A 15,237-nucleotide genomic window follows, 5' to 3' on the forward strand; every position below is an offset into this window, starting at 1 on the left:
ACACAATTGGACTCTCCTTGTGGATTTGGGATTTCGAAGAACGCACAGTTCTTTGCTGTGCTTTTGCCGCAAGTCTTTTCTTTTTTCTAGCGAGAGGATGAGTGCTTCCATCCTCATGTGAAGCTGAACCACTAGCCATGAACATAGGCCAGGGCCTCAGCCGTTCCTTGCCACTCCGTGTGGTAAATGGCATATTGGCAAGTTTACGCTTCTCCTCCGACAATTTTATTTTAGATTTTGGAGTCCTTTTTTTACTGATATTTAGTGTTTTGGATTTGACATGCTCTGTACTAAGACATTGGGCATCGGCCTTGGCAGACGACGTTGCTGGCATTTCATCGTCTCGGCCATGACTAGTGGCAGCAGCTTCAGCACGAGGTGGAAGTGGATCTTGATCTTTCCCTAATTTTGGAACCTCAACATTTTTGTTCTCCATATTTTAATAGGCACAACTAAAAGGCACCTCAGGTAAACAATGGAGATGGATGGATACTAGTATACTTATGGATGGACTGCCGAGTGCCGACACAGAGGTAGCTACAGCCGTGGACTACCGTACTGTACTGTGTCTGCTGCTAATATAGACTGGATGATAATGAGATGTAGTATGTATAAAGAAGAAAGAAAAAAAAAACCACGGGTAGGTGGTATACAATTATGGATGGACTGCCGAGTGCCGACACAGAGGTAGCTACAGCCGTGGACTAACGTACTGTGTCTGCTGCTAATATAGACTGGATGATAATAAGATGTAGTATGTATAAAGAAGAAAGAAAAAAAAAACCACGGGTAGGTGGTATACAATTATGGATGGACTGCCGAGTGCCGACACAGAGGTAGCTACAGCCGTGGACTACCGTACTGTACTGTGTCTGCTGCTAATATAGACTGGATGATAATGAGATGTAGTATGTATAAAGAAGAAAGAAAAAAAAACCACGGGTAGGTGGTATACAATTATGGATGGATTGCCGAGTGCCGACACAGAGGTAGCTACAGCCGTGGACTACCGTACTGTGTCTGCTGCTAATATAGACTGGATGATAATGAGATGTAGTATGTATAAAGAAGAAAAAAAAACCACGGGTAGGTGGTATACAATTATGGATGGACTGCCGAGTGCCGACACAGAGGTAGCTACAGCCGTGAACTACCGTACTGTGTCTGCTGCTAGTATAGACTGGATGATAATGATATAAAAAATATATATATATCACTACTGCAGCCGGACAGGTATATATTATATAATGACGGACCTGCTGGACACTGTCTGTCAGCAGAATGAGTTTTTTATAGAATAAAAAAACACCACACAAGTCACACGACGAGTGTTTAACTTTTTCAGGCAGACAATCACAATATACTGGTGGTCAGTGTGGTCACTGGTCAGTCACACTGGCAGTGGCACTCTGGCAGCAAAAGTGTGCACTGTTTAATATGTACTCCTGGCTCCTGCTATAACCTATAACTGCTCCCCAGTCTCCCCCACAATTAAGCTGTGTGAGCACAGTCAGATATTATACATAGATGATGCAGCACACTGGGCTGAGCACAGATATGGTATGTGACTGTGTCACTGTGTATCGTTTTTTTTCAGGCAGAGAACGGATTATATTAAATAATAAAAATAAATAAAACTGCACTGGTGGTCAGTCACTAGTATAACTAACTATGGCCCTCATTCCGAGTTGTTCGCTCGGAGTTTTTCATCGCATCGCAGTGAGAATTCTCTTAGTGCGCATGCGCAATGTTCGCACTGCGACTGCGCCAAGTAACTTTACTATGAAGAAAGTAAGTTTACTCACGGCTTTTTCATCGCTCCGACGTTCGCATTGTGATTGACAGGAAATGGGTGTTACTGGGCGGAAACACAGCGTTTTAGGGGCGTGTGACTGAAAACGCTACCGTTTCCGGAAAAAACGCAGGAGTGGCCGGGGAAACGGTGGGAGTGCCTGGGCAAACGCTGGGTGTGTTTATGACGTCAACCAGGACCGAAAAGCACTGAACTGATCGCACAGGCAGAGTAAGTCTGAAGCTACTCAGAAACTGCTAACTCGTTTGTGATCGCAATAATGCGCATACATCGGTCGCACATTTAAGAAGCTAAGATTCACTCCCAGTAGGCGGCGGCTTAGCGTGTGTAACTCTGCAACATTCGCCTTGCGAGCGAACAACTCGGAATGAGGGCCTATCAGCAAAACTCTGCACTCTCTGAGTACTCCTCCTAATGCTCCAGTAAATCAAGTGTCTCTGTCTCACTCTCTATCTATTCTAAACGGAGAGGACGCCAGCCACGTCCTCTCCCTATCAATCTCAATGCACGTGTGAAAATGGCGGCGACGCGCGGCTACTTATATAGAATCCGAGTCTCGCGATAGAATCCGAGCCTCGCGAGAATCCGACAGCGTGATGATGACGTTCGGGCGCGCTCGGGTTAACCGAGCAAGGCAGGAAGATCCGAGTCGCTCGGACCCGTGTAAAAAACATGAAGTTCGGGCGGGTTCGGATTCAGAGGAACCGAACCCGCTCATCTCTAGTTTCAGCACTGCCCTGCAAACTATAAATTTGTGCCCTACCTCCCATACTTTATAAAGGGACAGTGGTCTCACAAAAAAGGGGCATGGTCTTACAATAGTACCCCAAATTTAAATTACGCAATCTAATTCACATTTTCCCTTACATTCTAGAGGATGCTGGGGTCAACATTAGTACCATGAGGTATAGACGGGTCCACCAGGAGTCATTGGCACTTTAAGAGTTTGAGAGTGTGGGCCGGCTCCTCCCTCTATGCCCCTCCTACCAGACCCAGTTTAGAAAATGTGCCCAGAGGAGCCGGTCACAGCTAGGGGAGCTCTACAGACCTTCTTTAGTAAAAGTTTATTTTAGAGTTTATTATTTTACAGGGAGGCTGCTGGCAACAGCCTCCCTGCTTCGAGGGACTAAGGTGGGCAGTAGTGTCCGCCCTGCGGGGTCTGAGCCACTATCTCCGCTGACAGGACACTGAGCTCCTGAGGGGATCGAACGTTCCCCGCCACAGGGGATCGCTCACCCCGGCAGCATGCCGCCACCCCCTTACAGAGCCAGAAGATCAGAAGAGGTGAGATATGGCGGCACAAGGGTAGGAGCGCAGAACTGATCGGCTGCACTCCGGGAAGGCTCAGCGGCACACAGTGTTGGCGCCTTGAGGTGCATCCTGAGCCAGCGTCTTAATACCCTACACTGGTCACAGACGCTAACCGGAGACTGAATCCCCAGGCTAGCGTCACAATCATCCGTACTCAGACACTCAACAGGGGACAGAATCCCCCGCTTTGCAACGGAGTCCTCAGGCCATAAAGATTTTGTGCAGGAAGACGTGCCATCTTCAAGGGGCGGAGCTTCTCCTCAGGGCGGACCCAACAGTGTTCAGAACCATTTTCCTGACTGCAGTTCCTGTACACAGACGCTGACAGAGCTGTCCCTCCAAGCAACTCCAGCTATCCTGTGCGGTACCAGGAGGTTGTAGAAGGGGGGGGAGGGGGGCGGTGAATTAGATCTGTCCTTTATATATAACAGTGCTGTGAGTGGGTTTACTCTGATCTGTGTCTCTCTTGCCATTCTCAGGGGTGAAACTCAATCTAACTTACCGTGTGTTTGTGTGTGTGTGTGTGTGTGTGTGTGTGTGTGTGTGTGTGTGTGTGTGTGTAGTGTTTGGGGTCTCCAGTTAGCTATGTCCAGGGACTCTGTGTCATCTGCAGCTGAGGACATGTCCTCTCAGGATGATCTCATTTCATGTAATCATAATTGCATTGTTGTAGCCAGTGGCGTAACTAGAAATTTTTCTCCCACAAGCCAAAAAATTCTTCGGCGCCCCCCCCCCCCCCCTTCATGCTCCATAATTGGCAGCAACAAGGGGCGTGGTTTAGTTGGAATGGGCGTGGTTTCGCATAAAGGGGCGTGGCATTGCAGGAAAAGACTACCTTATACCCCAGTTTTGCAACCTGCACGCCCATACGTTGGCCACCACAGGAAAGAAAAATAATCCTGATTCATGCCCCTTACATTATTTGTCATTTTTCCTCCTTATAGTAATGCCCAGTATACATTATGCCACATACTGCAATGGCCCTTAGACTTTATGCCGCACACAATAATGCACGACACAATATGCACACACTGTAATGCCCCCGACACATTATGCCACACACTGTAATGCCTGTGACACATTATGCCACACACCGTAATGCCTGTGACACATTATGACAGGAATCGCAATGCCCGTTATACATTATGCTACACACTGCAATGCCCCTGATACATTATAGCACATACAATGTCTGTGACACATTATGACATACACCGCAATGTCCGTGATACATTATGCCACACACTGCAATGCCCGATACATTATAGCACATACAATGCCTGTGACACATTATGCCACACACTGCAATGACCTTGAGACATTATACCACAATGCCCGTGATATAGTACACCATACACCGTAATGCCTGTGACACATACCGCAATGCCCTGCCCGTTATACCCTATGCCACACACCGCAATGCCCGTTATGTATTATGCCACACTGCAATGACCCTGAGACCTTATACCACATACCACAATGCCCGTGATATAGTATACCACACACCGTAATGCCTGTGACACATTATGACACACACCGCAATGTCCGTGATACATTATGCCACACACCGTAATGCCCATTACACATTAAGTCCTACAGTAAGGCTTCTAATTACTTTTCAATTACCTGCTCGTTGTCAGGGGTTTCATGCGCTGGGTGTCATGCTCGTTGCCGGGGGTTTCATGCTCTTGGTTCCATGCACGGTTCCAGGGGTTTTCATGCTCAGGGTGTCATGCTCGTTGCCAGGGGTTTCATGAACTGGGTGTCATGCTTGTTGCAGGTGTTTCATGCACTGGGTGTCATGCTCGTTGCCAGGTGTTTCATGCACTGGGTGTCATGCTCGTTGCTAGGAGGTAGTCCTTGTTGCTAGGGCTGTGCTCCCAGTGCCACATATGTCCCCAGTGCCAGATATTCCCCCACGGTGCCAGGTACTCACATGCCCCAGTGCCAAATATAGCCCCTCCCCCATGTGCCAGGTACACGTATACCCCCCCAGTGCCACATATGCCCCCAGTGCCAGATATTCCCCCCCAGTGCCACATATGCCCCCAGTGCCAGATATGCCCCCCAGTGCCATATATTCCCCCCCAGTGCCAGATATGCCCCCAGTGCCACATATGCCCCCAGTGCCACATATGCCCCCAGTGCCGCATATTCCCCCCCCAGTGCCAAATATGCCCCCAGTGCCAGATATGCCCCCAGTGCCACATATGCCCCCAGTGCCGCATATTCCCCCCCAGTGCCATATATGCCCCCAGTGCCAGATTTCCCCCCTCCAGTGCCAGATATGCCCCCAGTGCCACATATGCCCCTAGTGCCAGATATTCCCCCACAGTGCCACATATGCCCCCAGTGCCAGATATTCCCCCCAAAGCCAGATATCCCCCCCGTGCCATATATGCCCCCAGTGCCAGATATTCCCCCCCAGTGCCATATATGCCCCCAGTGCCATATATGCCCCCAGTGCCAGATATTCCCCCCCATGCCATATATGCCCCCAGTGCCAGATATTCCCCCCCAGTGCCATATATGCCCCCAGTGCCAGATATTCCCCGCGTGCCATATATGCCCCCAGTGCCAGATATTCCCCCCAGTGCCATATATGCCCCCAGTGCCAGATATTCCCCTTCAGTGCCATATGTCCCCCCAGTGCCAGATATTCCCCCCCCAGTGCCATATATGCCCCCAGTGCCAGATATGCCCCAGTGCCAGATATCCCCCCCAGTGCCAGATATTCCCCACAGTGGCAGATATTCCCCCCAGTGCCATATATGCCCCCAGTGCCAGATATTCCCCCCCCCCACCGCCGCCTCTGCCGCTTTTTGGAGGGACACGGAGGGCACAGCGCGCCTCTCCTGTGTCCCTCCTGCATCATCTCCGGCGGCCGCGGGTCTAATAGGGGGAAGTGTCGGTTCATGAGCCAATTAGAGCTCACGGATGGCACTTCCCCCTATTAGACCCGCAGCCGCCGTAGATGATGCAGGAGGGACACAGGAGAGGCGCGCTGTGCCCTCCGTGTCAATCCAACAAGCGGCGGAGGGAAGGAGACCGCAGACTGACATGCGGACGCTCGTCTGCATGTCAGTCTGCTGTAAATCAGTGGCGCCCCCGCAGCCCCTCGCACCCAATCCACCGTGAGGGCTGCGGGGGCAGTAGTTACGCCACTGGTTGTAGCGCAGATACCAGCAAGGGAGCCGGAGTGGTTATTCTCTATCAAAACTATGATTTCTCAGATTTCCGCTAGGGTTGCTCAGAATGAATATGCAACTCAGGTTTTACAGAATTCTATGGCAGTTTGGTCTGGTTCTGTTACCTCTGGCCCCCCCTCTGTGGGTTCCCACAAACGTGCTCTTACGCAGATCATGCAAGATGACACGGATACCGACTCTGACATGGCAGACAGTGATGGGGACGTGCTCAGAGGCGCCGCATCTCTTGCAAAAGGGGTGCAGTTGATGATAGAGGCTATTAGAGATGTGTTGAATATTACTGACACAACATCTGAACAGGATGAGGAGGCTTACTTCACTGAGTATAAGAAAGCCTTGCTAACCTTCCCTGCTTCCAAAGAATGAAATGTTATTTTTGAAAAAGTATGGAAAAATCCAGAGAAAAAATTCCAGATCCCTCAGAAGGTTCTGGTTGCTTTCCCCTTCCCTGAGAAGAAATAGGAAAACCCACCCATAGTGGACTCATCTGTATACAGACTCTCAAAAAAGGTGGTTTTACCTTTTCCTGGATCAACCGCCTTAAAGGAGCCGGCTGATCGCAAGATTGATACTACGCTAAAATCCATATACACGGCTTCAGGGACGATTCTCCGTCCTACTATTGCTTGTGCATGGATTTCCAAAGCTATAGTAAAGAGGTCAGGCACTTTACTTGAGGATTTGGATACGTTAGATAAGAGTGACATTGAATTGTTTCTCCGTTACATTCAGGATTCTGCAGGTGTTATGGTAAAATCCATGAAAGAACCTGTGTTCAATGGCTGCAGGAATTTCTTCCATGTCTGGCTCAGCTCGTTGAGGACTGTGGCTGTGCCAGTGGTCTGCTGACGCGGAATCCAGGAGAGGTGTGGAGAACCTACCCTACACAGGTCATGCTTTCTTTGAGGAAGCATTGGATGCTTGGATCTCCATGGCTACAGCGGGTAAGTCCCCTTTTCTTCCCTCAGCAGCTCCTGCTATGAAGAAACCTTATTCTTCACCTGCATCTCAGTCCTTTCGGGTTTCTAAACCAAGAAAGACCAAACCGGCCAACATCTTCTTTAGAGGGGCCGACCAAAATCCAAGAATCCTGCTGTGGCAGGTTCCCAAGAACAGAAGATTGATGGTGGACATGGTATGACCCATTCCAATCAGGATTCAAAAGAAGTCATAGCAGTGAAACAGCCAGTGTGTTAAATGATCTACTGACGGCAAGAGACAGAGGCGACTATTCAATATTAATCCTTCTGGATCTCTCTGCAGCATTTGATACCGTGGACCATGGGCTTCTGATTGAGCGTCTGATACATTTTTGTTGACTGGATGGCACAGTCCTGAATTGGTTCAAATCATTTCTCACAGGCAGGTCACAGAGAGTATCGTCTGGATTATACTCATCACCACCAGTGCCATTGCCATGTGGTGTCACACAAGGTTCTATACTATCCCCCATGCTTTTTGCAGTATGCATGCTCCCGCTGGGTGAAATAATCAGGCGCCATGGGCTAGTCTACCACTGCTATGCAGATGATACACAACTGTACTTGTCCTTTTCTCCGGGCACTGATAACCCAATAGCAACCCTAAATGGCTGTCTAGCTGAACTCCAGGAGTAGATGAGTGCTAGTTGGCTGCGACTGAACCCGGATAAAACAGAGGTCCTTATGATAGGACCGCAGCATCAAAGGACAAGACTGCAGCATAGCCAACCAACTGGGGATTCGGAATTCCAAACCACTCATCGTGTGCGGAATCTTGGCGTTGTCCTGGATGGTTGCTTGACACTTAAACATCAGATATCAGCCACAATCAAATCCTCATTCTTTCACCTGAGGAACATAGCCAGAATCAAGCACTTAATTCCCTCAGATGATCTGCCAAAAGTCATCCACGCATTTGTATCATCTCGATTAGACTACTGTAATGCCCTCTACCTTGGTCTCCCAGCAAAAGAATTGCACCGCTTTCAGCTGGTGCAAAACACAGCAGCCAGGCTGTTAACCAACCAGCCCCGTTCTAGCCACATAACACCCATACTCTACTCCCTTCACTGGCTGCCTGTAATATGGCGAATCATCTTCAAGATTGGCTAACTGAGTTACAAAGCACTACCAAGGTACCTGAAGCAGCTACTGACCCCATACTTCCCCACTCGATTACTGCGATCTGTAGATGAAGGACTTTTAGCAGTACCTAGAATCTCCCCTAATTCATCTGGGGGTCGAGCTTTTAGTCATACAGCTCCGACTCTATGGAACTCACTTCCCCGCACAGTGCGAGAGGCCCCAACTATAGAATCCTTCAAAAGTAGACTCAAGACTTGCTTTTTTACTTAAGCATTCCCATAATTGTCCCTTTAGTATCTCCATGCTTCTGTATTTTATGAAAATCTGTTCTGTACTTCTTTATTTTCTGTACTATAATATGCTATGTATCTGTTAAGCGCTTTGAGTCCTACTGGAGAAAGAGCGCTATATAACTAAAATGATTATTATTATTATTATTATTATTATTATTATTATCTTCCATGAAGACAGAGCTGAGCTTTGGACATGTCAGCAGTTTCTTCCGAAGGTTGTGTCGGCATTTCATATCAACCAACCTATTGTGGTGCCAGTTGCGACTGACTCCTCAATTTCATCAAAGTGCTTAGATGTTGTAAGGGCTCTAAACACCTATATGAGGAGGACTGCTCGTCACAGAAAATTGGACTCTCTGTCTGTCCTGTATGATCCCAAGAAAATTGGGTGTCCTGCTTCTAAGCAGACGATCTCTCGCTGGAGGAGGCTTACTATCCAGCATGCGTGTTCTCCGGTAGGCTGGCTGTGTCCTACATCTGTTAAGGCCCACTCTACTCGTAAGGTGGGTTCTTCCTGGGCGGCTGCCTGGGGTGTGTCGGCTTTACAACTCTGTCAAGCAGCTACTTGGTCACGGTCGAACATGTTTGCAAAGATCTACAAGTTCGATACTTTGGCCTCTGAGGACCTTAAGTTTGGTCAATTGGTTCTGCAGGAGCGTCCGCGCTCTCCCACTCATTCTGGGAGCTTTGGTTCATCCCCATGGTACTAATGTGGACCCCAGCATCCTCTAGGACGTAAGAGAAAATAAGATTTTTATTACCTACCGGTAAATCCTTTTCTCGTAGTCCATAGAGGATGCTGGGCGCCCGCCCAGTGGCTTCGTTAGCCTGCAGTGGTTATCTGGTTCAGTACAACTTTGTTTTTAGTTGAGTATTGCATTGTTACCTGGTAAGTAAGGTTTCAGTGGTTCCTGAGTTTCAAGCTAGTTAGCTTGGTTTGCCTTGTATGTGTGAGTTGGTATGAATCTCGACACTATCTGTTTAAAATCCTTCTCTCGAAGATGTCCGTCTCCTCAGGCACAGTTTCTAGACTGAGTTTTGTAGGAGGGGCATAGAGGGAGGAGCCAGCACACACTCTCAAACTTTTAAAGTGCCAATGGCTCCTAGTGGACCCGTCTATACCCCATGGTACTAATGTGGACCCCAGCATCCTCTACAGACTACGAAAAAAGGATTTACCGGTAGGTAATTAAAATCCTATTATACACACGTAGTGCCCCTGATTCATATTACACCACATAGTAGTGCCCCTTATTCACATTACAACACACAGTAGTGCTCCTTTTTCACATTACATCACATAGTAGTGCGCCTTAATCATGTAACGCTACACAGTGGTTCCCCTTATACATGTTATGCCACTCAGTAGTGGCCCTTTTACACAATGCCCACAGTAGTGCCCATGTCCTGAATTCCCACAGTAGGAGTGCCCCTTACACATAATGCCCACAGTAGTAATGCCCCTTACACATAATGCCCATAGTAGTGCCTCTTATATAAATAATACCCACAGATGTGCCCGTTATATACATTATACCCACAGAAATCCCCTTATGCTAATGTCCTGTGTTCCTCCAGCAGCTTCCCCACCTCTCTGTGTCCCTCCAGCCCCCTCTCACCTTGTCTGTGGCATGCACCAAGCCTACTCCTCTTCATGGCTTTTCACTTCAGCTGCGGTGATGGAAGGACAACACATACGCAGTGCCGGAAAAGGAAGCCACTGGGACCTGAGGAGGGGGGGGGGGTGCCATCCAACAGACAGTATGTGTGAGAACCAGGAGGGGTGGCCACAGGTGGTTGAGGACCATGGAGCTGCCAGGACCTGAGGAAGGGGGAGGTGGCTACAGCTCATCAGTGACACTAGTGCTGCCTGCTTCATCTATAAACGTGGGTGGTGGGGCGGTCTTTTCTTTTAGAATTACTGTGCAGGGCCGTGGAGGATGTTACAGGTGGTGGAACTCATTTCCACACATCCCCCCGACACTTTAACCCATGGCAATCATAAATTAAGAGAGAGGTCCAGGAACAGAGCATTTTATCCTTCCTGGAATGGGTCATGTTGGGAGGTATGTCTGTAGGTTCAGTTATCTGGTAGTGTACAGTTGTGCTCCTGATTGTCCACATATTTTAGCCACTAGCACTGGTTTTGCCTATCACTTTGGCCATAAATAATTTGATGTGGTCCTGGACCACCATCCCGAGGCACTCCTGCACACAGTTTGGGAACCCATACTTTAACTGATTTAATGAAACCCAGCATCCTTCCCAGTTCTATATCACAGATGAGTATAAGCATTTGTAAACTCAACACATCGGACTGTAACATATATTTTTCTTTTTTCTGTTTTGCAGAGACATCTTTACTCTACATGAAGGCCTAGGTGACAAATTGTGCATATTTGTAAATGTTCTCTCCACCTTTGTCTCGTGCCAAATCTCAGCATTTGTAAATGGCTGGAAACTGACGCTAGTGATCTTGTCAGTCAGTCCACTGTTTGGTATATCAACAGCGGTGTGGTCCAAGGTACATTTATAAAACCTGTCCTACTGCATGTTTAATAATTTTATTACTAGTACAGTGTAGTAATGTTGTTATCATATTTTCCAGATTATTGCATCATTTTCCTCTAAGGAGTCGCTGGCATATGAAAAGGCCGGTGCATTTGCTGAGGAAATTGTTACAGCCATAAAGACAGTTACTGCATTTAATGGACAACAGAAAGCTGTGGATAAGTATGCTTGCTGCTGTAATCTTGTAGAACCTTTACTTGCTTTGTGCTACATTTTGTTTTATTAAATGTTTGTCTATATAATATAGATCTCTGGCTGTTGTGCAGTTACAAACCCCAGCATGCTCAGTCAACCTGTACATGTATACAGGGTCTAATTCAGACCTGATTGCAAAAACAAAATCTTTCTCTAATAGGCAAAACCATGTGTACTGCAGGTGAGGCAGAAATAACATGTGCAGAGAGAGTTAGATTTGGGTGGTTTTTATTTCGTTTCTGTGCACAGTACTGGCAGCTTTATTTTTACACGGCAATTTAGATTTCAGTTTGAAAACACCCCAGCCAAATCTAAATCTCTCTGCACGTGTTATCAGAGGCGTAGCTAGGGTTTTTGGTGCCCAGGGCAAGATGGAAAATGGCACCCCCCCCAACCCCCCCCCCACACTAAAAGTAGCATGTGCGCGCGCTGAAGGTGCGCGCGGCAAAAAATGGACGTGGTCACACTCCAGAAGGGGTGTGGCCACGCTCCAGAAGGGGTGTGGCCGCTGAAAATGGCCCACAGTGCCAGTTCCGTTGCCCCACAGTGCCAGATACAATGCCCCACAGTGCCGGATACATGCCCCACAGTGCAAGATACATTGCCCCACATTGCCAGATACAATGCCCCACAGTACCGGATACAAGCCCCACAGTTCCGGATACAAGCCCCACAGTGCCAGATACATTGCCCCACAGTGCCAGATACATTGCCCCACAGTACCAGATACAATTCCCCACAGTGCCGGTTACATTGCCCCACAGTGCCAGTTACATTGCCCCACAGTGCCAGTTACATTGCCCCACAGTGCCAGATACAATGCCCCACAGTGCCAGATACACTGACCCACAGTGCCAGATACAATGCCCCACAGTGCCGGTTACATTGCCCCACAGTGCCAGTTACATTGCCCCACAGTGCCAGTTGCATTGCCCCACAGTGCCAGATACAATGCCCCACAGTGCCAGATACAATGCCCCACAGTGCCAGATACATTGCCCCACAGTTCCAGATACAATGCCCCACAGTGCCGGTTACATGCCCCACCATACCTTGAGAAAGCTGTTGGTACAGCGAAACGCGTTGGTTAAGAGAAGGAGGGCATCATCTACTCCACTACTTTGCATCAGGAACAAGCCTAGAAGTCCGCACAAACTAAAACGGGGATTTGACAGTCATCCACTAACAACACAGGAGACCAAGCTTCAAATTGGACTGAGTTGCTGCTCGGAAACCAAGCAAAGGTCGGTCCTAAGAAATTTGTGGACTTTCATCTGTCAGCATTGCAAATTGCCCCCAGGACTGTGGCATGAGTTCCTTGGAGTACACATATATCAACTGACTGCTCCTCTTCTCATATGGTAATATACCAGACAAATTGCTGTGCTGTGCTTGCCCATATCTATAGGATATATATGCATATATAATTTTATCTAGATCTATAAATTTATTTATATTGATGTACATCTATAACGTTTTAAATTAAGTGTTGCAACACCTCTTATACAATAAAATACATATTGTTATTTCCATATCCAGTTTTCTTAGCGCTGTATATACCGTTTTTTCTTTGTTACACACAGGGGCCAACTACCCCTTATCTAACAGCAGCTCCAAACGAAAAGCACCTCAGTCTCATTAGCGCTGAACTATTACCTTGGTAATTTCTCTCCCATACATGCCCCACAGTGCCAGTTACAAGCCCCACAGTGCCAGATACAATGACCCACAGTGCCAGATACAATGCCCCACAGTGCCAGATACATTGCCCCACAGTGCCAGATACAATGCCCCACAGTGCCAGATACAATGCCCCACAGTGCCAGATACATTGCCCCACAGTGCCAGATTCATTGCCCCACAGTGCCAGATACAATGCCCCACAGTGCCAGATACAATGCCCCACAGTGCCAGATACATTGCCCCACAGTGCCAGATACAGTGCCCCACAGTGCCAGATACAATGCCCCATAGTGCCAGATACAATGCCCCACAGTGCCAGATACATTGCCCTACAGTGCCAAATACAGTGCCCCGCAGTGCCAGATACAATGCCCCGCAGTGCCAGATACAATGCCCCACAGTGCCAGATACATTGCCCCACAGTGCCAGATACATTGCCCCACAGTGCCAGACACAATGCCCTACAGTGCCAGATAGAGTACATTGCCCCACAGTGCCAGATACAATGGCCCACAGTGCCAGATACATTGCCCCACAGTGCCAGACACAATGCCCCACAGTGCCAGATACATTGCCCCACAGTGCCAGATACAATGCCCCACAGTGCCAGATACAATGCCCCACAGTGCCAGATACATTGCTCCACAGTGCCAGATACAGTGCCCCACAGTGCCAGATACAATGCCCCATAATGCCAGATACAATGCCCCACAGTGCCAGATACATTACCCTACAGTGCCAAATACAGTGCCCCGCAGTGCCAGATACAATGCCCCGCAGTGCCAGATACATTGCCCCACAGTGCCAGATACATTGCCCCACAGTGCCAGACACAATGCCCCACAGTGCCAGATACAATGCCCCACAGTGCCAGTTACATGCCCCACAGTGCCGTTTACATTGCCCCACATTGCCAGTTACATTGCCCCACAGTGCCAGATACATGCCCCACTTTGCCAGATACAATGCCCCACAGTGCCAGATACAATGCCTCCAGTGCAGGATACATGCCCCCCAGTGCTAGATACATTGCCCCACAGTGCCAGATACAATGCCCCACAGTGCCAGATACATTGCCCCACAGTGCCAGATAAAATGGCCCACAGTGCCGGTTACATGCCCCACAGTGCTGGTTACATTGCCCCACAGTGCCAGTTACATTGCCCCACAGGGCCAGTTACATTGACCCACAGTGCCAGATACATTGCTCCACATTGCCAGATACATGCCTCGCAGTGCCAGTTACATTGCCCCACATACACCACACTAGCCCCAGACACACACCGTAAATCACACACACACACACACACACACACACACACAGTTTAGCCTGCCCTGCTCACCTCCTGCACCTCCCTCCGAGGCCACACGCGCCCCTCCAAAGACGCGCACGCGCGTACCTCCAAGGGCGCGTACGCGCACCTCCGAGAACGCTTACGCGCACCTCCGTGCCAAGAGTGCCAGAGACATTGGCCCACAGTGCCACATACAATGCCCCACAGTGCCGGTTTGATGCCCCACAGTACCAGTTACATTGCACCACAGTAACAAAAAATAGCAGCGCTAATGGAAATAATTGTAAACAATAAGAAAATTAACAAGAAGGATTGAGTGTTAATTGATATGACAATTTAATACATAAAATAGGCCTTTTTGTTAAAAAGATAGTGGATAAATATCCAACAAATATACAGACAATTAAGATCAATGCATAAGGGTCAAAACATATTGACTGTCTATCACATTAGCATCCGTTCCTTATTATAACCTGGACATTTTTGGCAGATGAAGACAGACTGACGGCGCAGTCACACCAATCAACTTTACCCGATTACCGCTAGAGGTGTAGTCCCTTAAGGAATGTCTCTGATGTTTGTTTGGTCAGAAATCAACTTGGGAATCCTCATTTGTTACGGTGTCCTCTTTGTCAAGATTAGGGTAGATGGTGTTCCTCAGTAAGGAAAAAGAGTTGTCTCAATCGAACTGCAGATGAAAAAGTCCAGTGTTTGGTCCGGATGTGATACGGCAGTCAAACTGGCGTGATGAATGACCCAAATAGCCTCCTCCTTACGCGTTTCACTGCTAGGCACTGCAGC

The 15,237-nt window shown here is 48.4% G+C and overlaps 1 protein-coding gene across 1 annotated transcript in view; it reads left to right on the forward strand.

The window, feature by feature from the left end:
* Positions 1–15,237, forward strand: part of LOC134929573 (ATP-dependent translocase ABCB1-like) — a 723,752-nt gene that overhangs the window by 40,295 nt on the left and 668,220 nt on the right. Inside the window, exons 3-4 of the mRNA XM_063925164.1 lie at positions 11,045–11,216; positions 11,301–11,425. Coding sequence (XP_063781234.1) covers positions 11,045–11,216; positions 11,301–11,425 — 297 coding nt within the window. The remainder of the gene's footprint in view (positions 1–11,044; positions 11,217–11,300; positions 11,426–15,237) is intronic.

The sequence above is a fragment of the Pseudophryne corroboree genome, chromosome 5 (genome assembly GCF_028390025.1).
Source record: "Pseudophryne corroboree isolate aPseCor3 chromosome 5, aPseCor3.hap2, whole genome shotgun sequence".
Taxonomy (NCBI): domain Eukaryota; kingdom Metazoa; phylum Chordata; class Amphibia; order Anura; family Myobatrachidae; genus Pseudophryne; species Pseudophryne corroboree.